The sequence below is a fragment of the Nyctibius grandis genome, chromosome 15 (genome assembly GCF_013368605.1).
Source record: "Nyctibius grandis isolate bNycGra1 chromosome 15, bNycGra1.pri, whole genome shotgun sequence".
Lineage (NCBI taxonomy): Eukaryota > Metazoa > Chordata > Aves > Nyctibiiformes > Nyctibiidae > Nyctibius > Nyctibius grandis.
Window position 1 is genome coordinate 6,116,709 of NC_090672.1, and position 23,059 is coordinate 6,139,767.

General features: G+C 53.1%; 3 protein-coding genes across 9 annotated transcripts in view; 1 reads left to right on the forward strand and 2 right to left on the reverse strand.

The window, feature by feature from the left end:
* Positions 1–9,750, reverse strand: part of UNK (unk zinc finger) — a 46,097-nt gene extending 36,347 nt beyond the window's left edge. For all 6 annotated transcript variants that reach the window (XM_068413338.1, XM_068413342.1, XM_068413337.1 and 3 more), the window contains exon 1: positions 9,605–9,750. In XM_068413338.1, the coding sequence (XP_068269439.1) occupies positions 9,605–9,702 (98 nt within the window). In that variant the 5' untranslated portion in view covers positions 9,703–9,750. The remainder of the gene's footprint in view (positions 1–9,604) is intronic.
* Positions 9,751–13,471: 3,721 nt separating this feature from the next.
* H3-3B (H3.3 histone B) lies at positions 13,472–15,220 on the forward strand. The gene is made up of 4 exons (XM_068413228.1): positions 13,472–13,577; positions 14,029–14,170; positions 14,259–14,412; positions 14,512–15,220. The coding sequence occupies exons 2-4, from the start codon at positions 14,043–14,045 to the stop codon at positions 14,638–14,640; spliced, it is 411 nt and encodes a 136-aa protein (XP_068269329.1). The 5' UTR covers positions 13,472–13,577; positions 14,029–14,042; the 3' UTR covers positions 14,641–15,220.
* An 837-nt stretch (positions 15,221–16,057) lies between these two features.
* On the reverse strand, positions 16,058–22,695 carry LOC137670447 (uncharacterized). Of its 2 annotated transcripts, XM_068413301.1 has the most exons (16): positions 22,568–22,695; positions 22,084–22,191; positions 21,926–21,998; positions 21,610–21,766; positions 21,481–21,526; positions 20,516–20,574; positions 20,374–20,409; positions 19,313–19,365; positions 18,896–19,028; positions 18,608–18,804; positions 18,348–18,393; positions 18,182–18,247; positions 17,611–17,670; positions 17,391–17,473; positions 17,126–17,220; positions 16,058–16,289 (listed from the first exon to the last, which is right to left on the reverse strand). In XM_068413301.1, the coding sequence occupies exons 1-16, from the start codon at positions 22,602–22,604 to the stop codon at positions 16,255–16,257; spliced, it is 1,284 nt and encodes a 427-aa protein (XP_068269402.1). In that variant the 5' UTR covers positions 22,605–22,695; the 3' UTR covers positions 16,058–16,254. The 2 variants fall into 2 exon arrangements, with proteins under 2 accessions (XP_068269402.1, XP_068269401.1); XM_068413300.1 differs by lacking the exon at positions 19,313–19,365 and having other exon boundaries at positions 20,207–20,409.
* Between the last annotated feature and the right edge of the window lie 364 nt (positions 22,696–23,059).

Genomic DNA, 23,059 nt, shown 5'->3' on the forward strand with positions numbered 1-23,059 from the left:
TTTTACTACTAATTACTTTGCAAAAAACATCCACCCACAGACTTGTCTATTATGGTTATTTATTCAGCTTATATCCAGATAAATTTTCTATCTTGTATTAACTGGATCAGATAGATGATGCTGCTTTATCCTAGCACTAGCGTTTGTGGCCTCAGACACACGGAGAATGTCTGCAGAAAGGCAGAGTTCAAAGGGAGTTAACACACATCAGGTTTGCTGCACTAGACTACAACGAATTAAGGTCAGAATAACACACCGATGTCCTGTGCTGTCAAAATTAAAGTTCCAGCTTGCACTAAAGTTTTTCCACACTGTAGTTCTCTCACCATCGACTCGAGCACTAACAAAGCCTACCCAGGGCTAGCAACTGTGGAAACACTAGGGAAGGCTGGGAACAGGGCTGGGCTGTTTTAAAACTTGTGTTACTCCCTCTGCTAGTTCCCTAAAACAAAACATCCCACATGCAAGAATTCATAAAGGCTAATTCAGAAAAATATTATTTCCATACAAGCCATTACACAGCTCAGGGTTTCAGTTAACAGATTTTTACGAGCGTTTTTAGGCAGCTAACCTTCAACATCTTGTCCCACGAGAGGTGCTTCAGAAATAGAGCACAGTAGCCTTCCTTCTCCTGACCACGCCAAGAGCCCTCATGATTTAACAAACAGCTCGTAGATCAATTGCAGCCCCATACCCACAACAGGTTTAAGACAGTAGATGAACTGTTTGAAGGTCTATACTTACACTGGACCAAAACCAGAAAACCAAAACTCCTCAGGAAATGACGGATCTATAGAGCTCTCATCCAGACCAATCCACATTTGAAAATGAAATGGCATCTGCTTCTTCTCAGGGCAAATGCCAACCAGATTTGCAGCAGCCTCTTTGGAAAGGCTTACATTTGTGAACAGACATTTTCTGTTCTGAGTTTGAAACAAAACACGGTGATTATCTAACAAGCATGAACCTGCATCCCATAACACATGTGCCAGCACCAAGATAAAAGCCAGCTCTTACTGGTTGATGTTGAAGAATCGATGTTAGCCATTCAATTGATTTTCTTTTCCGTTCAGCACTCAAATCAGACTCCATCCCTGTCTGCTACAGCCCAGTGGACTCTTTCGACACTCCATTCGGCAGGCACACCTCAGAATAAAAGTCCTACACACACAGACAGACTGGTCCAAAGAAGCACCATCACGCGACCCCACGCCAGACTGCGCCTCAAACAGATACGCCAACATCAGGATGGACACCAGCTCTCCACCAAGGGGAAAGCAGTCAAATCCCAAGCGATAACATAACTTCTCATTTTCCATCTTGACTAATCAATGCATGAATAAATCTGGTGGCACTCTCGAGATATTTTCAATGTGCAAACAGTAATTTTTGTTGTTGTTGCTGTAAAGCTGTCCAACTGCCCTGAGGCATCTGCTGTTTTTATTTCTGCTACGATGGTAATATTCAAGTGCTATTAATGAAAGCTCACAGTCTATTGAAAATCAGAGAGAAAAAATCACTTCTGAGCATACTAGGTGTGGACTGACAGCTTCTTTTTGAACTGTGTTGACATGCTAAAGATGAAGGCTAATAAGTAAAACAATATTGACTTTAATTAATTCAGATTTTTGCAGATATTCATCAGGTATAGTTTCAAGAAGCTATTTCCCTTCCCATATGTGCATGACTGCTTATTAATCTAAAGAAATTCTAGGCATACTATGATAAAAAGCAATCCAACCTTAATTTCTTAACTGTAATTAACAGTGCCATCATTCTTAAAAAGCCAGTATGCTCTAACGAAATGTCTTTGCAATTTTTGACCAACAGATAGCGAGAGATGGCCTAAGATTTTTCTTGTCTGACCACAAACTTGGTGTAAGTTTCTCTTCTGCCAGTGTTCTGACAACTAGATTCAATTAAATGTCTCTGACTTTTAATAAGAGGTAAGAATCAGGCCAGTATCAAGCATTTCAGTCAGCTAGCACTTTTATTGCCGTCACTGCACTTCAGCACTTAAAATTGAAATATTTCTTTCAAAGAAAACCTAGAACTTTTCCTGCTGTAACAATAACCTTCTAAACCCGAATGAACACTACAGCACAGCGAGGGTGTGCGAGTCAGAAGACAGCCTGCAAAAAAGCTAAGAAGAGAAGAAATTGTTGGTATTCATGTGAAGGGAACATTCATTCCGAGTGATATTTCAAATGTCAAACCGGTATTAACTGCATCAAGCACTGATCAAAATACACACGACAAGAGATTGCTGAGAAAATTATCACAAGCATCTAAATTGGCTGTCATCACTAGGTGGAGTTTGAGAAAGCACAAGCCTTCAGCATCTCCCTACGTACACTTCTGGTGAGGCTTTGTATTTTTGATTGCCCTGATACAAAAGGCAAACTATCTCTCAATAAAGCAGAGAAAAAAGGTAGCTAAGAAATTGCACTTGCTCTACAGCCTGCCGGCACGTGACCATTCATTAATTTAGGACACCAGGGGAATTGCTGGCTGGCTCCGTGCACGCACAGGGCACAGCTTCCAGTAACAACTTTGTACCTGATTCACAAGTGATGTGCTGAATGTTATAAAAAGTTTATAGAGCACATAAAGTCTTTATAAGATAGAAACCTCTGTCTCCGTCTTGTAGTCCACGATTTCACCAAAATTTAGCTTAAGGAGTTTTTAAGGAGGAAACTAACTGATGCAATACTAAAAAAGCAAAGACGAGACAAAAAAAATCTCTTAGAAACAGTTCAGATCTAGGCGATTCCGTTAGGCAAAGGGACGGACCAGGTAACTCCTCACCATCTCCTTTCAGCCCTGTCTCCTGTGCTTTCAAAGAGATTTATGAAGTTTTTAAAAAGCAAAAAGGAAAAGTTCATGAAAGGAACAAAACACCACCTCAGCATCCTCTGAAAGGGAACATAGCTCTACAGATCCTGACAAGCAGGTTCTCACGAGCCTCAACGCAGCAATTTAAGACATTATTGCTCCAGCTCTTTATTTTGCTCCTCTCTCAGAAATTACAGCTCCTTATAACAGGGTTAACAGTCGGGAACGTGTGCCTGCTCTCCGGCTGCCCCAGTTCACAGCCTGGTATATTAATACAGCCTGCCAGTGACAGTTAGCTCATGCTAATATGCTATACAATAAGCGTGATTAATTGATGTCCTGACACACACGTTGTTGCAGGGCCAGTGACATCCAGCCAACAGCTAGGCACCAACGCTGCAACGCACCGCAGGAACGTGTTCCAGAGGACACTGGTCAGACCCTTCGTAACAGGAAGGCTGCACATTTCAGCTGCTCACAGAAGTTAGAAAAACCTTATTCTGGGGGAAAGAATAGTTCTAAAGAAAATAAAATACTGAATTCCACAGAATTTTCCTTAAAATAATGCCACACAATATAAAAAGTATTAGACAATATATAAACCTACAAAATGAGAAAAAAAAAAATAATGGGAAACTCTAAGCTCTGAGATTTTTCTAAAAGAATTATTAATTTTAACTTTGTCTCCCATGCCACAAAAAAATATTCTATATGCTAATGTAAGCAATGTATAAGCATTAACATAATACTTTTTTAATCAAAAAATTGAAACAACCATTTTCCGAGTTGGAACAATTCTGCATGACTGAATGCCTCTCCTCTTTCACAGAGCTCTGGATTTTTGAAATACCAAGCCTAGCCAGACCAAAACTAATTCTGAAAATGTCAAAGCAGTACACGAAGCTTTTCACTCTGCAAAATATTTATATGCCACCTATACAGCAGCTATCTGTATGTGAATTCCCTGTCACTTTTGATATCCAAAAACACTCACTTTTTAAGTGGAAATGTAGCAAGCAAACCGCAGCTCCACTCCCGCTTCAACACAAGGGAGAAATAACCTCATAGCCTCAACACGTGCATTAATGAGCAGGACAGCGCAGTCCTGCACGGAGCCCGTACTGAGGGGGCCAAACCACCCACGCCGCCCGCTAGCCCATCTCAAGCTTCCCACGCTCACCCTTCGAGGAACCATTAAAATCTAGAGCGTTATTTCCCAGTCTGCTTCAGCGAACATGTTCGGCGGTAAGCACGCGCTGTGGAGGCAGCCCTTCCTGTTCACACTCCAGCGCTTTATATTTCCAACTTCCTGTAACTATTCACACTTCCTAATAACAGTTTGCCGTGGACTTGTGTTCAGTGAAGTTTACACTGACTTAAAAAACAGCAATAACAACCAGCTGATACTTGCCTGATAAGCTGACATTTACAGGTAACGACGTGGCAGACCGCTGGTAAGTCCCTGGTTTAGAAGCATTGACTTATTCTGTGCTTTCCTAGCTATCTCTAAGGTTATTACTAAATCTGAAACCTAAAAAATGCATGGGGATATTTTTGTTGTTATTTTTGTTTTCTGGGTTGTTTGTGGGGTTTTTGTTTGCTTTGGGTTTTGTTTGTTTTGGTTTTTTTGTTTACACAACAGTGCCAGTTTCTATTTTTGTATAAATCCACATCAGTTTATTGATCGAAGGGTTGCCACCAGTAAAACCAAAGCAGAATTAGGGCAACAGTTTGTTATTTCAAGAGTCCTGATGGTTTAAAGAGAACACAAAAGGTTTCTAAAAATTTCAAAAGCCTAAATGTATTTGCTAGGTTGTGAAGATCACCCAATTCAAGCACATCAACAGCATAACCTAACAGACCAGGCAGACAAATGCTAAGGGTCCTAGAAGAGCAAGCCACTTACAAAAAAAGCAACAACTCTGAAAACATGTTAGCTACACATCTGGTTTTTAGTTTTCTTTCCACAGACAATCAGAGTCTGCACATTTGAAATGTGGATCCATTGAAATGGATCAGACATGCTGCGTTCGCCCTGCTAGTGATAAGACACCGTCCACTGATAAGAAGATGAGGATTACTCTCTGCTACTACTAATGCTTTGAGGTGCGTTTTTGTGTGCCGTTGGTTTTGAGCAAGAATTTAAACGTAAGATTTTGAGATAAATAAGACTGCGCGTGCAAGCTCTTCGTTGAAGTCCAAGTCCACCTATGATCTTGCTATTTTTATTTCTTCCTACAAAATTCACAGAATCACAGAATCAACCAGGTTGGAAGAGACCTCAGGGATCACTGAGTCCAACCGTTGCCCTGACACCACCATGTCAACTAGACCATGGCACTAAGTGCCACGTCCAGTCTCTTCTTAAACACATCCAGAGATGGTGACTCCACCACCTCCCTGGGCAGCCCCTTCCAATGTCTAATAACCCTTTCTGAAAAGAAATTCTTCCTAATGTCCAACCTGAACCTCCCCTGGCGAAGCTTGAGGCTGTGTCCTCTTGTCCTATCGCTAGTTGCCCGGGAGAAGAGGCCAACTTCCACTTCACTACAACCTCCCTTCAGGTAGTTGTAGACTGCAACTACAATTCTTCACCCATATTTCCATCACTGCCCTAATCAGAGCTCCTATTTAAGGCTGAGAAACCACCAGACAAAGCACTACTCAAAAACACGCAGATGCAAAAATGTCTTTGATTTGAGCTATCACTAAAGCATTGCACCAACCTGTTTCTCATCCCCACTTAAAATGCCCTTCACTCGAGTGCACTAGTCCTTCTACCTCTAAATGGCTGGCATTGAAACGCTGGCAAGATAAAGAAGCCTGGGTGAGTGGAAGCCAGCAGCGCTAACATGACAGCACGACCAACCGCGTGGATGCAGTTCTAGCACGACTTACAGGGTACTAATCCTTCAGGAATTTCCCACAATTCCTCCCCTTGTGCAAAAGGAAAGACAAGTATTTTGTCTTTTACGCTGCAAAGGCATAACCACAAAGTTTATCTTGCCGTAGGACAAAGGAGGACAGGACGTGCTCCCAGGCATCTCGCTCCAGAACTCAAGCGAGGGCACAGCCTGCAGGGACACGGAAACCTGAAGTTTATTTCCAGGATGGCCGCTCATATTTAAGACGGGCACACTCAGGAGAATTATCTTGAGTAGCAACGATCTGGGTTATGCCCCACAAATCTTTGTCCCAAGGAGTTTATCACCTAAATCAGAATATTTTCAACACTGCTTTTGAGCATGTGTGTTTTGAACAGACCAGAATGAAGGCACTCTTCGTTTTTTTTATTAAATGGGTTAATTTATCTTCACTCGGATGTTTGCTTTCCTGCAGTTATTAAACCGTCTGACTTCCAGGTGAATGCACAGTGAACAAAGGACTGCGCCACTTTCACTTACCTAAATTCTGCCAGATCAATAAACACCCGAGCAGTGGATACAGTCTTTACAATTCACAATTAGAGTCCAGTCTGACTGAAAACCAACGAAGATGGCAACAGCTGAACGGATAGACTGTACCAAAACACCACGACACTGTAGTACTCGGTATCTACAACTCCCAGATCGCTTGCTTTCAGTTTCTTTGAACTCGGCCTCTATCCACATTTGTAGATAACACATTAAAGACAGAGAGACACACACAAAAATAACCATGCCAGCGAGACTAAGAAACAGTGCAAAGTCAGTACTTGGTTGAGGTTTGACAGAGCGTACCCAAACCAAATCCACTTCCCTCTACGAGCAATCAACGAACGCCTGCACAGCGCGTCGCCCGAAGCAGATCAAAGCCACACCAGCCCGCAGGTACCCCAGGAACGAGCCCACCTCACCCCTTTGTTGGGAGGAAAACACTGACCTCATCCTGCTACGGGAGCTGCGGGATCGCAAGGAACAGCCACACACAGAAATCTCTAATCCAGCTACCCAGAGAGAGCACAACAGCCGCTGTTGAGTATTTCATTACTCCTTGAATTCTACAAACAGATCACCAGATCCCCAGATGAGAAACACGCCGTTCATAATTAAATAGTCAAGTTTGGCATATACCAGGATGACTTGGTCTCCAGGAGTACCTAGCTGCACGCTACAACTACTACCAATGGCACAATCACAGCGGTTTTTTAGGTTCTTCTTCCACTAGCAAACAGCACCAGACCTGTGAGATAGCATTGCTAATTCTATTTTTTTTCTGACAGGATCTAGAACTGCAGTTGAAAGTATCTAAAAATCTCAGGCAACTAATACCAAGAGTTTAGAAATCGACACTAATACGGCAGTTGGAACATTTCCTAACAAATACAACCAAAACTTTCCAAGACAGAGATCCCCAGCACCAGATTGCCTGTCCCCAGGGAACAGCAAAGTATGCAGATAATTAAGCTGACTTGAGTTTACAACTTGTAACCTTCATGTCATTTTATGGAAACAAACTACATTTAAGGGAAAAAAAAAAAAAAAAAGGAAGAAAATATTTACTTTTTGACAACATACAACTTGTTCACATGAACGACCACCAAATAAGTTCCCATATGTTATCAGAAGGAGGTTTACGCTATGACGTGACCCAGTGTACAAATCCAAGGCTTTCAAAGCATGGCTCACGTCCTGCTGTCAGCACTCGGCAGCCCCCAAACCCATCCTTCACTGATGGTTTTTCAGCTTCTCTGAAACTGTTTTCACTGAAGTATTTTTAGCATCCATCTGAAAAAACATGTTTTGCCCTCTGGAAAGAAGCTGATTGCACCACCACCTTTGTTCCACACTGTCCAATTTTCCTCCTCTGTCCTTTCCAGCTACTGGGTCCCAGGTCCTCCTTCTTCTCCTCCCAATTCTTGAACTCTTCCTTCCAACGTTTCTTTCCTAATCTTTGATATCCTTGTTTCCATGGTCATGCTTAGCCATGTTGCCACCTTCCTCTTCCTCTGCCTAGTGTACTTACAATCTCTCTACCTCATCTCCTTGTCACCTGGGTTTTTCTCCCTCTTACTTTTGACCAATTGCTTCCCTGTCGTTGGTGTCACTCCACCTGCACCTTCTTTTACCACGACAGCAACAGTCCTAGCAGACTCTTCATTCCAGTTGCTCCTATAAGGTGGTCAAATTTTAACTGTAGACATCACCAGAAACAAAGTAACCGTGACTTGCCAGCTCCCTGAAGATCACAACTGGATCTTCAGGACAGACATAAAACCTAGAAGCCCTCGTTCTACCATGGACTCGGTATCCTGAACAGCCTGAAGGAAGAGGACGCGAAATAGCCTGTGATCCCCGCAGCAGGCACAGGGGCTGCACGGATCCGTGCCTCCGCGTTCCTGCGGCTCTTTTTATTCCATGTACCATAGTGTGAATGCAGGGAAGAAGTCCATCACCAACAAATTAAAAGAATACAGACCACGCTCTGAACCTGCCCTTCTCATTGTGGGTGGGGGCATCAACACAAGCAAGAGATACGGGTAATTTGTACGACATTTTTTCTGTATGCAGACAACACCCTAAAATGATAAGGGCAGGCAGTTCGGCACACGTATTTTGTTCACAAAGAACAGTCCCAAACTTTTTTCTTTTAAGGAGGACGGGGAACACCTGACCTGTTTCCATCCATTCCATGTCCATCGCTAGCGCATCCTCACAAAGACACCGTTCACTCTCAATCCACCCTGTTATCCCTATTGCAAAAGGGGAACTGAGTATCATCTCCCCAACTTCCAACCCAAACAACTTATCACAGGCCAAGTTCACACAGCACAAGCTCCAGGAGGTCATATATGATGATCTTAAAGGTCCTTTTCAACCAAAACGATTCTATGATTCTAGGATATACTTGGGACAACGCAGTTGAAATGGTATTTTTTGTTTAGGGAAGACACATTCCAGGAATAAGCCTTCCCTGAGGCACCATCTCCAGTGATGGAGGCGATACACACCAAGAGGGGACACGCACAACCATGCTTCTTTCACGGAGGAATCGCACCCGCCCAGTGTAAGAAAAGGCAGGGACAGGACAAGCGCTTCTTGTGATTTCGTGTAACATTTCCTACGGGGAATATTTCTCACACGCGTGTGAAACATGCCCACGGCTTGCCTGTGGGCAACTTCTCAAAGCCGCCTGTCCTGACGAGGGACCCCACCCGAGCCACCCCTCACGGACCCGCAGGGTTTCGGTCCTTGGGGACCGCCACAACACACAGCACCCATCTCCTCCCGCCGCCTCCCTCCGCAGGTGCCCGAGGAGCCCCCCAGGACTCCTCCGGGGGTGCAGGACCGGGATGACAACCCCTGGCTGCAGGACGCAAGAAGCCCAACACCCCAAAGCGCCGCCACCACCACGCCTGAGGCGACACACGCGTAGGCCGGGGGGGAAGGGGCCACCATCGCGGCGTTTGGGCGCACACGGGACCCCGGCCACGGGGGAAGGGGCAGCAGCGATGACAGCCGGTGGGCCGCCCCCTCGCAGGGCCCGGAGCTGCGACAGCGACCGCCACCGGCACCTGGGTCCCCCTCGACACCCCGGGGGGAGGCCGCGGCCGCCGGTGCCCCGGTGCATCACGGTCGGCGCGACCCGCGGGGGGAGTCGCTCATCCCCCGCCCCGCCCCCCCCTCCCGCAGGCGGGACCCGCCGGTCCGCGCCGGCTGCGGCCGGTTCCAGCCGGTGCCGCGCGGGCGGGTGGCGGGGTCTCCGTGCACGCGTGCCGCACGCTGCCCGCTGACGTCAGGCGCGTGTTGGCGCGCGGGCGGCGGCGGCGGGGGAAGCTCTCGCTACGTACGTGTAGTGCTGCGGCTTCTCGGGCTGCGCCTGCAGCGCGCTGGCGGCGCTCGCCGGCCCGGCCGCGGCGGGGCCGCTCGCCACCGGGCCCTTGGACATGCCTCCTGCCTTCCGCTCCCGCCGCCGCCGCTACCGCCGAGGAGACCTTTATTATTCACTCTGCGCGGTCCGCACGGAGGGCGCCGCGCGCAGGCGCCGCCGCCGCCATTGCCGCCCCGGTGCGCGGGGCGGGGTGGGACTTGTAGTCCCGCCGCGCGCGCGCGCTCCGCCAACCCGGGTACGCGGCGGGCGGCGGCTTCCGGCCGGCGGGAACTACAACTCCCAGAGGCGCCCCGCGGCGGCGCGGGCCCCGCGCTTCCTGCCGCGCGGGGGCCGACGGGACGGGTAGTGCCAGAGAGGTGGGCGCTACGCCAGGGCGCCCCCCGGCGGCGGGGCGGGATCGTGCCCGCTTGCGAGGCCTCATCACCGGGGCCGGCCCTGAGGAAGGGCCTGAGGCTGCGGAGGGCACCGAGCCCCGGGGACCCCACAGAGCCCCGGGGACCCCACCAAGCCGTGGGGAGGGCACCGAGGCCCAGGGACACCACTGAGCCCCGGGGACAGCACAGGCCGTGGAGCCCAGCCCCTCCACAGGCCGGCCTGTGAGAGGATGGGCAGTTATTTGTGGCAGGCGGCCTGACTTCCTTCCTTCCTTCCCTCCGCCTCAGGGACCGAGCATGGACGCAGGAGCACGGCGTCCCAGCCAAAGGGTTATTTTAGTGTTGGCAGCTCTCGTCGTTCCGCAGCCTTCCCCACCCACAGGACAGCGCCGTCCAGGAAGTGCCTGGGAATAGCACTGCAGTCCGGAGGAGGAGGAGAAGGAGGAGGAGGAAGGCCCAGCAAGCCGTGTGGAGAACCTACCTCTGAGTAGGTGACACCAAAGGCCCCTGGCTGCTGGGTCATCAGAGGATCACACAGGCTCCCTGTCCTCCCCCGGGGAGAAATTCCACCCCCCCTCAGAAGAAGCCACGTCCAAGGCAGCGGTTGAATTCCCATGCAAAGGGCTTCCTCCGTAAATTAACTTCTCTCCTGGGGGAGGAAATGATACGAGTTTCTTTTAATAGGACTTTGATCTCTTGGGCTCCACACAGAACCGCTTCCCTCGCTGGGATCCTCCAGCTGTGTGGTAAAGGGCAGAAAGGATTTATAAGGCAAACACCTTTTTTTAACTCTGCCAGCATGTGTGGGGTGAACAATGTTAATAATAAACTTTCGGGCCTGGTCCGTGTGCTGCCTGTGTGGCTGTTTTGGGGAGGGAAAGAACTTTTTTAATTCTCATTTGCACTGATTGAGCATCTACTGTGGGCAGGCTTTCCCTGGGGTCATTTAATAGCTTCTTCCCCTGGATTTACAGGAATAAGTCACAGGACATCAATACCTCCTTATTCCTCTAACAACCCTCCACGGGAGGCTGGAGTACTATAATTATGCCGCTCTTGGTCAAGCAGGACAACTTTTCCTAAGTCAATACTTGCGGAGGCATTTCAGTTAATATTTATGAATACACACCTATATGCCCAACATAAAATCACCGTGAGTGATGAACCTGCAGAAAAACCCCTTCAATTATGGACGAATCACACTGAAAACACCATCAATGTGCTCTTTGTGCACAGGGATTTGGAAACCACGGACTCAAATCCTTGTTTGCTGATGTTTAATTGACAATCTGGTACTGACATCGTTTCCTCTTCCAGTTTGCTTTTGTTTCGCAGTTGGGACAACTCACCGCGCGCTCTGCCGAGCACCACAGAAACATTTAGGACACGCCGGGTACGTGTGCCCAGGGTGTGGTTACTGCCACCTTTGCGCAGGTCCTCGTTAACGTGTGCTCGTTCGCTGTCCCAGCTTTGGCGTGTACGCCTTCCCCTCAGCCTGTTTCATCCAAGAGGATGCGCAGCTTTTTTTCTGGTCTTAAAGAGAACACAAAATCAAAAGTATCTCTAAAAGTAGAAACTTAAGCAGCCACCGCTACAAAACCATGGGAAAGGAAATATCGGAGGAGCTTCTGGGCTCCTGGTAACAAATGTTACCCACTGGTCTCCTGGCATTAGTGACAGCAGAGTATGGTCTTAAAAATAACAAATTCAATGTATACATTGTTACCGTCAGGACAGGTTTCTAGATTTCTTCTTCCTAAGTGGGAACAACTCAGGTGACAGGGGAATTCTTTACTCCACAATTTCCAAAACACTTACAATGCAAATGACTGTTTACCTGCGCCTCCCAAGTCACTCTACTGATACGCAGCTTTTTGTCTCTGATAAATAATTAACATTTTCCATTACAAGAAAGAAAATTAACCTGAAAATGAGGACCAGAGGCAGAGGAGATGCGCAGGAGGCTACGTCCCTCCAGCAGCCCTGGCCCGGGCACACGTGACGGTCCTGTCGCACCATATTGGCGCGCGTTCGCTTGGCTTACCCGAGCGAGCAGAGGAGCAAGAGACGCGCTCGCTACGTGCCGAGCTCCTCCACCGCGGCAATCCCCGCTCTGCCCGAGATACTTAATTCAGGGAGGATGCAAAGCCTCACGCCAAGCCTGCGTGATTACAGCTGCGCTCCGGTTTGCGGAGCTCACGGATACCTTCGGGAGCAGCGGTTAAGCAGGCGGCTGTTTGTGTTCACTCTATATTCTGCGTGCTACAACTGCGGGGTGTTTGGGACCTGTTCTTCCTGATCCAGGTACCCTTCCCATGGGGGCAGGGACCTGCCGCCGCTCCCAGCAGTTGCTACAAATACAATGAAATACTCATATACAGCGAGGTGTAACTCTTAAGGCAGCGACATCCCCAAAAAAGGGTAAATAACAATCTTTTCCTTATTTACCTTCCTAGATGATACCAACAGGGAACATGGATCCTGGCTTTCTACTGGCAATGAAACTTTGCTGTTTGCTTTAGCGTTGGGAGTTTGAAGGTGACCCACAAAGTCAGTGGGATTTGGCGAACGGAGGCGCAGAGAGGCCTCAGAGCCCTGTGTGTTCCCAGGCTGGCTCTTGGGGCCTCTTCCCAGGGCCAAGGGTCACACTCTCCCTGACTTTTGGGGGGGTCACAGCCCAGCAGGGCCGCCCAGCCCGGGCCCAACTCCCATGACAAACGCTCCGAGGCTGCTGCAACGACAAAACCAGGCAAGAAACGCCGCAGCTGCTGCCACAGCCCGTTCCCTTGCGAGGGGCTTCCCTCGTCCCGTGGGCCTGGGGGGTAACGCAGACCCCCAGCGACCCGCCACACCCCGCAGGCTTCCGCGCCTCGCCCGAGGCCCGAAGCCCGCCGCTCCCCGCGGTCTGCGCGCTGCGGCTCCCGGGGGAGGCGGTGGCGACCCGCGACCCCCCCCCGGGTGGCCCCGCGGCCTGGCCCGGCCCTCGCCGCTCGCAGCCTCCCGCACCACACGCCGGAAAAGGCGCTTTGTGGCGGGGGTGGGAAAGGGACAGGGGGGCGGGCCGGCGGCCGGCGGGGCCGGGCGGGGAGTGCCCGGGGGAGCCCGCCGCGCCCCGCCGCCGCTTGCCCCGCTCCTATTGACTTCCCATTGTGGAGCTTTGCGACAAAGGGTAGGATCCAAACCGTGCCCCGTTTCGTCCAATCAGCGCGCAGAGCGCCCGCTCGCGTTGATTGGCCCCTTCCCGGCTCACAGTACCCAATCAGACGCCTACTTTAAGAACCAATCAGCGGCCGGGCATGTGCCCAATCAGCGCCGAGGAACCGGAGCACGGCCTTTGTGTGTCGTGACGCCACGGCGCCGGCGGAGGTCCCGGCCAATGGTACGGCGCGCTGCTTCCAGGCATTGTGAGGTCACCGCGCCGTGTGCCGCCCCCGCTATAAAAGGCGGGTCCCCGCGGCGGGGAGGGCGCAGTGTGAGGGCGCGCGCGTTGCAGTAGGAGTACCGCAGGGCTTCCGTGCGCAGCGCTACCGGCACCGGTGCTTCCTTCTTCTCTGAGCGGTGAGTGTGGGGCGGCGGGCGCGTTCCGTGGTGGGCGGTGGTACTGTGCGGCCGGTAGCGGCCTTGGTTCCCTCCTAGAGCCAGGCGGACAGGTCAGGCCTTGCCTACGTGCCCTGAGTCACGGCCGGTTCCCATCCCCCCTCCACCCTTACCCCGGGAGGAAGGAGGAGGCGGCGTGACTGAGTCCGCTTCCCCCGGGGAGGGGAGCGGCCGGGCCACGACGCGAAGCGGGGGTGGAAGGGGAACCGTGACTCCTCCTCCCCCTCCCGGGGGAGGCCGCTGGCCGCCTGCCCGCCTCAGCGGCGGGGGGGCAGCTCGCCGACATCTGCCGCTTCTGGAGCTTGAGGGGATTGGGGGGGTGATACACACCGTGTCGCCAGGCCTGGCGGATTGTTCTGCCGCGGGGATGGGGAGAGCTTGGACCCCGTGTCACGCGTGCCTGTCTCTGTAGGTAAGTGAAGAAAAATGGCCCGTACAAAGCAGACCGCCCGCAAGTCCACCGGGGGGAAGGCTCCGCGCAAGCAGCTGGCCACTAAGGCGGCCCGGAAAAGCGCCCCCTCTACTGGCGGCGTCAAGAAGCCTCACCGCTACAGGTAAGGCCGCCGGCACGGCACAGCCCGGCCCGGCGCTGCCGCAGCCCCAGCCCCGGCTCACCCGCTCCCTCCTTCTTCCTCCAACTAGGCCGGGTACTGTCGCCCTCCGTGAGATCCGTCGTTACCAGAAGTCGACGGAGCTGCTGATTCGCAAGCTGCCCTTCCAGCGGCTGGTCAGGGAAATCGCCCAAGACTTCAAAACAGACTTGAGGTTCCAGAGTGCAGCCATCGGTGCGCTGCAGGTATTGCTAGCGGCCTGCTGCTGGGCCTGGGCGCTCGCGGTGCCGAGAGTGCTTCACTGAAGGTTTCTAATAGCATTTCTTCTTGTGCTCTTGAAACAGGAGGCCAGCGAAGCATATCTGGTGGGTCTGTTTGAAGATACAAACCTGTGCGCCATCCATGCCAAGAGAGTCACCATCATGCCCAAAGATATCCAGTTGGCTCGCAGGATACGGGGAGAGAGAGCTTAAGTGAAGGCTGTTTTTATGGTGTTTTGTAGTAAATTCTGTAAAATACTTTGGTTTTAATTTGTGACTTTTTTTGTAAGAAATTGTTTATAATATGTTGCATTTGTACTTAAGTCATTCCATCTTTCACTCAGGATGAATGCTAAAAGTGACTGTTCACATAAACCTCAGTGATGTGAGCCTTGTTGCTCAGGAGTGACAAGTTGCTAATATGCAGAAGGGGATGGGTGATCTTTCTTGCTTCTCATGCATGTTTCTGTATGTTAATGACTTGTTGGGTAGCTAAACTTGTAAGGTACTAGAATTGATATAAATGTGTACAGGGTCCTTTTGCAATAAAACTGGTTATGACTTGATCCAAGTGTTTAACAATTGGGGCTGTTAGTCTGACCATACATCACTGTGATCGAATGTGGACTTTTTTCAGAGGGTGAAACTACAAGTCTTAACCACAGTGTAACTTACAGTTTCCTAAAAAACGTAAACCTGGCAGCTATAGAATACACTATGTGCATTTATAATAGCTATTTTATATATTGTAGTGTCAACATTTTTAAATTAAATGTTTTACATTCACATGCAAGGAGTCTTTTGTCATTTGGTTTGTATGGGCTTGAAGCTTCCTCCTCCTGGCTGTCAGAGGTGCCTGTCAGCCTGGGCTGCTGCTGTTGCAACTTAATTTTGTCTGTCAACAGAATGGAGAATGTGCCCTGGGAGGTTGTTGGAGGCTTCCTGGAGCTTAAGTCACTGCTGGCTTTTTTGTAAAGCTTGGCTGCTTACCAGCACCAGCTGGTGGGGCACAACTCTAGAGCTAAGGTGTTGGGGTTTTTTTTCTCCTCCTTTACAGAAGATGCAGGGGAAGGTTATTTTGGTGGTGGGACTGGTCTGCCTGAAGCCAAACCACCAGCTTTTTCCCTGAGTGGTGTCTTGCTGCTGAGGTGTGGGGGGTGTGTGGCTGCAGCTGTGAGTTGCTGTGGGATCTGGCTGTGTGACTCAGGCCGGTTACTCACAGCAGCCAGGGCTAGCAAGTACAGTGCCAGGGGAAAAGCTAATTATAGAGCCTGAGAGTATACGGGCTGCTAAGCAAACTGGAATGGGCACTTAGTAAGATCCTCATTTCCCAGTTTAAGCTTTTTTGATGAGGCAGGATTATACTGGAACCTTCACTGCAGAACTGCTCTTTGGCATGTCTGTAAGACAGGTCTGGCTTCCTCAGCAGTGCCTCTGGGACCAGCCCTACCTTGTCAGGCTGGGGTAGAGGAGAGCAGCCCAGACTCCATCTGAAACAAACACTAGTAATTAATGTTTGAATTTAATTGCAAGGCTGGCTCTCTGCTCTTAAAGAACAGGCTGCACTCGTAAGGCTGGGGTTGGCGCAGAAAAGTAGCACAGGGAAGTAGCTCAGCTCGTTCATCTTGATTTATTGCAATGCAATTAGAAGAGCCGTGGCAGAAGCGGCATTCCAGGAGGGAGAACAGCCCCGGTCTATACCGGAGAGCGGGTGGACCCTGACTCCTGCTCCTGGGCGTTGGGGCCCGTGTGGCTTGGGGTGCTGCTGGACAGCTGGGCCCCCAGCATCAGGGGGGCTCGGGGCTGGCACCGGGGCGCTCTCCCTTATCAGACAAACCACTCCGTGTGCTGGAACCCTGTGGCTGGAGGAACAGGCACTCCTTACCGGGCGCTCCGACACAACCGCCTCATCACCCTTTCCTGCGCTGCTCTGCGTGCACTCGGCCCACACACAGCCCCTGGTGCACACCTTTATATCTGCCACTGAGCTGCTCAAAACACCTTCCAAAATGATCCAACATTAAGTTTTAAACAAGTATTTTCCTCGGTGCTAAACCTGTCAGAAGAAAGACTTCCTTGTGTCTCCATTGTAAACTTAATTGCTTTAAAGGCCTGGATCAAAGTTAAGCACTGTCTCAGCCTTTAGCTGACGCTGAGTGATCTCAGGTAGATCACCTGGGTACAGCCTATCAAGGGGACACCTGGCAGGGACGTCCCTACAAGAAACCTGAGGGTCCTCGGTGGCCCAGGAGCTGCCTAATTTGGGAAGCACCACACAGCTTGCATTTAGGCAGGTTAAAAAGAAGAAATCCAAGTGACAGGATTCAGGAATGCTTGATTTGGTGCTAAACTGCAGTAACAGGCTGGGCTCCTGCAGGAAAAGTATGTTTTAAAATAACATCCCTCGAAAAACATGTTTCCTCCAAGTTCTTAGTGGAAACAATGAACCATCTGGGTATGCCTAGAAGCTGTTTCTTAAAATAAAATCATTGTCTAGCAGTTCTTAAAAAAACACCAAACCAAACACACAACACAAAACCCAAACCCACCAGGAAACTGTATCAACATATCAATTCATCTTAGTAACCTCACCAAAAAGAAATTGTCAGATCTTGCACATGGGGGGACCTGAATAGCAATTCTTGGTGTTCCACGATCTCACTGTGACAGTATCTGGAGACACAAACTGCTCCCTTACCGATTCTCCCGATGATTTCCTCACATTCTTCCTCGGAACTCGCTGCGAACACCAGGCAGTCGAACGTGCTCCCGTCGGGGTTCTCCAGGGAAGTGCTAAAAATGGAAACCCATCCATTAGCCGGCAGCGAGCACGGCTCTGAAAGCCCGGCCCTGGCTTTGACCCACACCAGAGACCCCGCAGCTGCTCTGGATGCTGCTTGTTTATTTTCCAAGACCCGCATCCCCCCACATCCCCCCTCCCAGGGCCCACGGGCAGCACTTACGCCACGCAGAAGGCAAATACACTGCGGCTGCCCACGCAGCGTCCCACGCAGGCGATGGTGGGGTAGGGGTGGCGGCACAGGAGCTGCGCAGGAGACAGCGTTGGGGACTGCGGTCGGTCCCTGTCGTCCCCATTCCTGGTTTAAACTGGCCCCACAGCCCCTCCAGCTGCGAGATGGGGAGCCCCGGGAGCCACATGGACCTTGGGTGTTGCTCGCTTACCTTGGAAGATGTCTTCTCCTGTACGAGGACTTCTGCTTCCTTCACATCAAATAAAACCTCCTGGATGGGGGTGGAGGGGGAAGAAGCCCCGATCATCACAGCACCTGAGCTCTATTTTTAGTCAGACACTTACAAGAGAGGGATTATTCAAAAGCAGAGGTGATGAAGCTGATGTCAAGCACAGCTTTTTCACAAGGTTTTCTCTGTGCTGCCCTTTTTGTCACTGCCCAGTGCTCTTGCACTTGAATCTTTTCATGAACGACCCTCCAAAGGCTCAAGCAACAGTGACCCGAGTCCTAAAGCACTCTTGGAACCAGGCTCAGCCTCCTCACAGTTTTCCAAGTGTTTTCCTGCAGGTGGCTGTATTAATTAATTATTATTATTATTTTCCTTAATGCACTTTCCTATCCTGGCTGTAGAGATGCTTCTAACTAGAAAAAAAAAAACCCACAGGGGTGGCAGGTGTCAAATATTCAGCAGGAAAAAAAAAGATATTCCCAGGCAGAGACCATATTTCCCTGCGGTTTTCACACCAAGCCCCTCCCGGGATGCCCTCAGCGCCGTCGCTCACCCGCGCTGCCGAGTGCCGCTCCAGCACCGTGGGGATGGCCCAGTCCAGCACCTCTTTGCCACCGTACTGAAATGGAGCAGGAAGGAGGGAATAACCCATCGGCATGTGAAAAGAAACCCAGAAGAGACAAGTGACCCCCGGGTACGTCTCTGCCCCATCACCTCACCTTCCCAACGCTGGTCTGGCCCAGGTACCACAGGTTGTAGAGCAGCCTGGGGAGAAAAGGGCTCAGGGGCATCAGAGCAAGGTCCCTCATGCATCCTCCTTTGCCGGGGAAGATGCTCACAGCCCCCACCATCCCCAGGCCATGGGGGCAGCTTTGGTCTTACAGCCTTGAGCAGAGAGCAGGGATAGCGAGGGCATGGGGCTGCCCCAACACTGGGACCCCCCACCCAGCCCGGAGGCACCCCATGGCACTGGACCTACCTGTCCCCCTGCAGCCTCTGCGGCTCCCCCTCGCCCCGGCACCGGGGGCCGTGCTGGAGCTGGAAGCGGGGCTCCTTCTCCTTCAGGACCTTCAGGTAGGGCAGCAGCGGCTCGTAGACCCCCCCGTCGTGCCACCGCCACCGCAGCAGGCAGAAGCTCAGCGGTTGTCCCTTCAGCTTCTGCAGCACATCCCCGGCCTGGGGAGAGGGCGGGGGAAACAGAGGGGAGGATGGGGGGGCAGGAGAGGGGGAGAAGGGGAGCACATGCCAACCCTCCATGCCCACCCACCTGCCCGCTGTAGGCGTTCCTCAGTGACCAGCCGTTGATCTCATCAAGGACGTCGCCAGCCAGCACCACCTCGTCCACCTCCGCCTGGCTCTCGGGGAGCACCTCAGTGACAAAGACTCGGCCGTCCACGTACCTGGGGGTGCGGCCGAGCCCCAGCTCAGCCCCGGTGACCCAGCCTGGCTCCCCCAGCCCTTCCATACCATCAGCGATGTTTTACCGATACGTGGAGACAGGGAAAAGCCACCCCACGGAGAGCAGAGCCCAGTGAGGCTGAGTCAATGGGGAAAAAAAGCACCCAGGAAAAAAGCACCCAGGACAACCCCAATGCTCTCAGCAGGGTATTTATCTCCCCTTTTGGGGGGATTTTGGGTCTCCAGGTCCCACTGGAGAGCAGATAGGAGGATCGAGGGCTCCTACCTGAGCACCATCCCCAGCGCTCGGCACGGGACCGTCTCGTAAGTGATGCACACCTGGAAGAGAGTGGCCCGTGACAGTGGCCCTGGCAATAGCCACAGGACACCCAAGGAGCGTGACCAGGACTGGGGGAGGATGGGGACCCCGGCCCTGGGTTATTTCTGGCACCGATGCCAAACCAGGGCTTTGGGAACCCAGGGAGAGGCCGGTCCCCAGTGCCCCAGGCTGGGCTGGGACCATCGGTGGCTCCTTGTCTCCTGGGATTCAGGTGTGCCCAGACCCTGGAGGGACAAACCTGGCAGATGGATGGGATGGCATCGCAGTGGGTCAACCCTTAACCGGGCAATGAGCCCTCCTCCCTCACCCCACGTGTCCCCACGCAGCCTGGGGAGTGCTGCCGCCCCTGCCCAAAGTCCCAGCCGTTTGCAGCAGCACTTACTGTCACATCCCATTAGCCAGGGACCCGCTCGGCCAGGAGCACTTGCTCTTAGAAACGCCCAACAGCCAGCGGGAGCCCGGCCTCTGCAGCCATGCCGCATCTCCACGCACGCCATAACCAGCCTCAAAGCCGCCCAGAGCTTTTTTTGGGGATTCTTTTGGGTTAAAAAGGCAGCCGAGGGATGCTCTTCATTTTTAAAAGACATCAAGGCATCCCCACTGTTCTCAATAAATGCACCGATATTTCACTGAGCAAAACCAGGAGCGAAACCAACTGACACATAACCTGTGTCAGCCCAGGGAAATGGGGATTTTTTGGCAAACAGTCAGGGAAGGCAGCATGGGAAAACTTAATTTATGTCAGCAGTTTAGGCCCAGGTACTACTCTTGCTTGGTTTTACTCCCAGGAACGCTGGGATCTGCTCCCGGTGCCAGCACAGGCACCTGGTGGGATCTGACCTCGGTGGCAGAGGCGGCTCTGCTCGTGCTGGTGAAGCTGAGCCCATCCAGGCTGAGGCTGGGCGGAGGGTCCCGTGGCAATCCCTCCCCACCAAATCATTCCTCTTCTTCCTCGTTTGACTCTTCAGGTAGCGGAAGGACGGCTCTGGGGAGAGAAGAGCTCTTACCGGCAGCAGCCAGCTTTCGTCCAAGAAGCTGCAGTTCTGCAAACAAAGAAGCGTCGGTGCCATCGGTCCCGGCGAGGAAGAGGCCGGGGCCCCGCGCCAGCAGCCACGTGCCGACCACCACCCCGCCGAATTGTCACCGTACCTGCAGGTCCAGGGAGAAATCCATCTCTGTCACCACCAGCAGCAGCGAGAGGAAAGGCTCTGCAGAGGGATGGGGATGGAGAGGCAGCGTCACCGCGGGGCTCCCGGCAGCCACAGCCTCGCAGGGACGTGGCAGAGGTCCGAATAAAGTAATTTTTGGGGTAACTAATGAGCCCTGGGGAGCGAGGCCCTGAGAGCATCCCGGCACCATGGCACCCGGGCTGCTGCTAGAGGCTCATCCCGGGCTCCCGCTGCCAGTGCAAGGAGGGAAGCGCTGTGGCTCGACACCAGATTCCCCCAAATTCAGACCAAGGCTCACAGCAAACGCTGCTGATGAACAACTCTCTCCATTTCTGCCCCTAAATACAAAGCTGCCCGGGCTCTGCTGCACGAGCCTCGCAATTATACTGACGGACATCTGCAATCTGCTTGTGCACCAGCAGCACGGGCGATTTATAAGCCATCTAGGTACAGGTTTAACACGAGGTTATTTATCACAATCAAAAGATTAAAGGCTTTCACCCTGGCCTGGCCCCGCCAGGGAGCACGGCTGCGGATGGAGCGGTGCAGGCCGTGAAGGCAACGCAGCCATTTACTGCACCGACGCCCCCGTGGGACCCCTCGTGCAGGACCCAGACACCAAGGGCTCCCCTCGAAGCCAGACCGCTGGGTCTGCTGAAACCAGCCTCCTTGGTACAGTCAAATAACACAGAAAACACTTCAGAAGCAATTTCCCTATCCCATAACCCCAAAACCAACCTTAGATGGATTCAAAGTGTGTTTAAATATTTACACCTCTTTTTCCATCACTGCAGCAGCTTATTTAGGTTTTACCACCGAGTTTGGCTTAGAAAAAAATCACAGCGAACGATTTTCCTTCCTCCCCACAGCCACGCGGTGCCATAACGCCTGCGACAGCTGCCCCGGGGCAGGTCACATCCCGCCTCGGAGGAGCTGCCATCTTACCCAGGAGCTCTTCGTTGCCGAGGACGGAGCTCACCGGATCATAAAACTGAAACACAGAGGAGTGCCACCGTTACACGGCCGTTTTGCTGCCAGTTGCCCACCGTTGCAGGTCCCCGCTGTGTGCTGCACCTCCAGGAGCCGGGGCGTCTGAGCCAGCTGCCGCACGGCCGCCGCCAGCACCTTCCCCTGCAGAGCCAAGCGCAGAAAGTACCGCCCGCGGCCCTGCGCCGTCCGTGCCTTCGCGCAGCCACCCGCTTTCTGGATGCTCGTGGAGAGAGGGGTCGGCCTGTTTGGGGAGAGACAAAGCAGGTTGGGGCTGAAACTTTGGTGGCACGCGGGAGCATCCTCCCCACCCTCGGCGTCTCTGGGATGAGCACGTCATGATGGACGTGCCACCACGGCTCAGTTTTTCATCCTCAGCTCAGCTCAGCTCGGGGCCGCTCACCTGCCACCATCCCCCGTAGGAAGCTGCTCCAGCCAGTGCCAGTAATCCCGTCTCCTGAAGCCCCAGGCCGGCTCTGCGGGGAAAAAGGGAGCGCGAGGCTCCTCGCCACCGGCACCAGGATGCTGCCACCCCCCGCCCGGGCACGGAGGGCCACTCACGTCGGAGCCCCTTGCGCAGGATGCTCTCCAGCAGCTGGCAGAAGGAGGCGAGGTGCGGCGAGGCGTCCGTGCAGGGCCCCCTGCCCTCCCGCAGCCGCAGCACCCCACCTGCGGCGGTGGCAGCATCAGCACCCATGGGTGCCCCAGCTTGAGGGGGCGGGGGGCACCCGTGGGAACAGCCCTGTGCACAGCCCGGGGGTGGGTCACTGGTGCTGCGGGAGGTGTCCGGGATGCGACCCACCCCGGCTGCCGGCGGCTGCACCGGGTAGAAACTCCAGTAAACTTCCCCAGAGCCAAGCCCGGGGGCGGCAGCGCTGGTGGAAACACCCGGTCAGGCGGCGGGACCGGTCCTGCCACGGCACCCCCCGGCCTGGGCACCCCCCGCCGTCGGTCCAGCCAAACCGGTGCAGCGAGAGGCCGGGCCCGGGGGGCTGCCGGAGGGGGCGAGTACCGGCCCCGGGGGAAGCGGGGCGCCCACGCTCACCTTTAAGGGCGCTCAGCAGCGGCTCCTTCCCGGCCATGGGCTCGTTACCCCCGGCCCGAGGGGCGGGGGGGGGGGTCCCGCGGCGGCGGCGGCTGCAGCCGGGTGGGAACCGGGAAGCGGGAACCGGGAAGCGAGAACCGGGAAGCGAGAACCGGGAAGCGAGAACCGGCTCCGCCCCGGGAGCGGAGCGGCCCGGCCCCGCGGGGAGGGGTGAAACCTCCGGCCTCCGGCACCCCCCCCCGCTGTGGGGTTTATGTATCCGTACATTAGGACACCGCAGGCCCCGCGGTCTGGCTCTGGGTGTAGACACACGCACTAAAAAGCTCCGGTACCGGCACCGCCGGAGGCGCGCACAGGTGTGGGTGTAGGCGGGACCCTCGCCCCGCCTATAGGAAGGTGCATGGCCCGTGGGAGGGGGCTGCCCCGACCGGGACGGGCCCCCCCAGCTCCGCCACCGCCCCTCTCCGCCGCGGGTTCGAGCCCGGCGGCCGC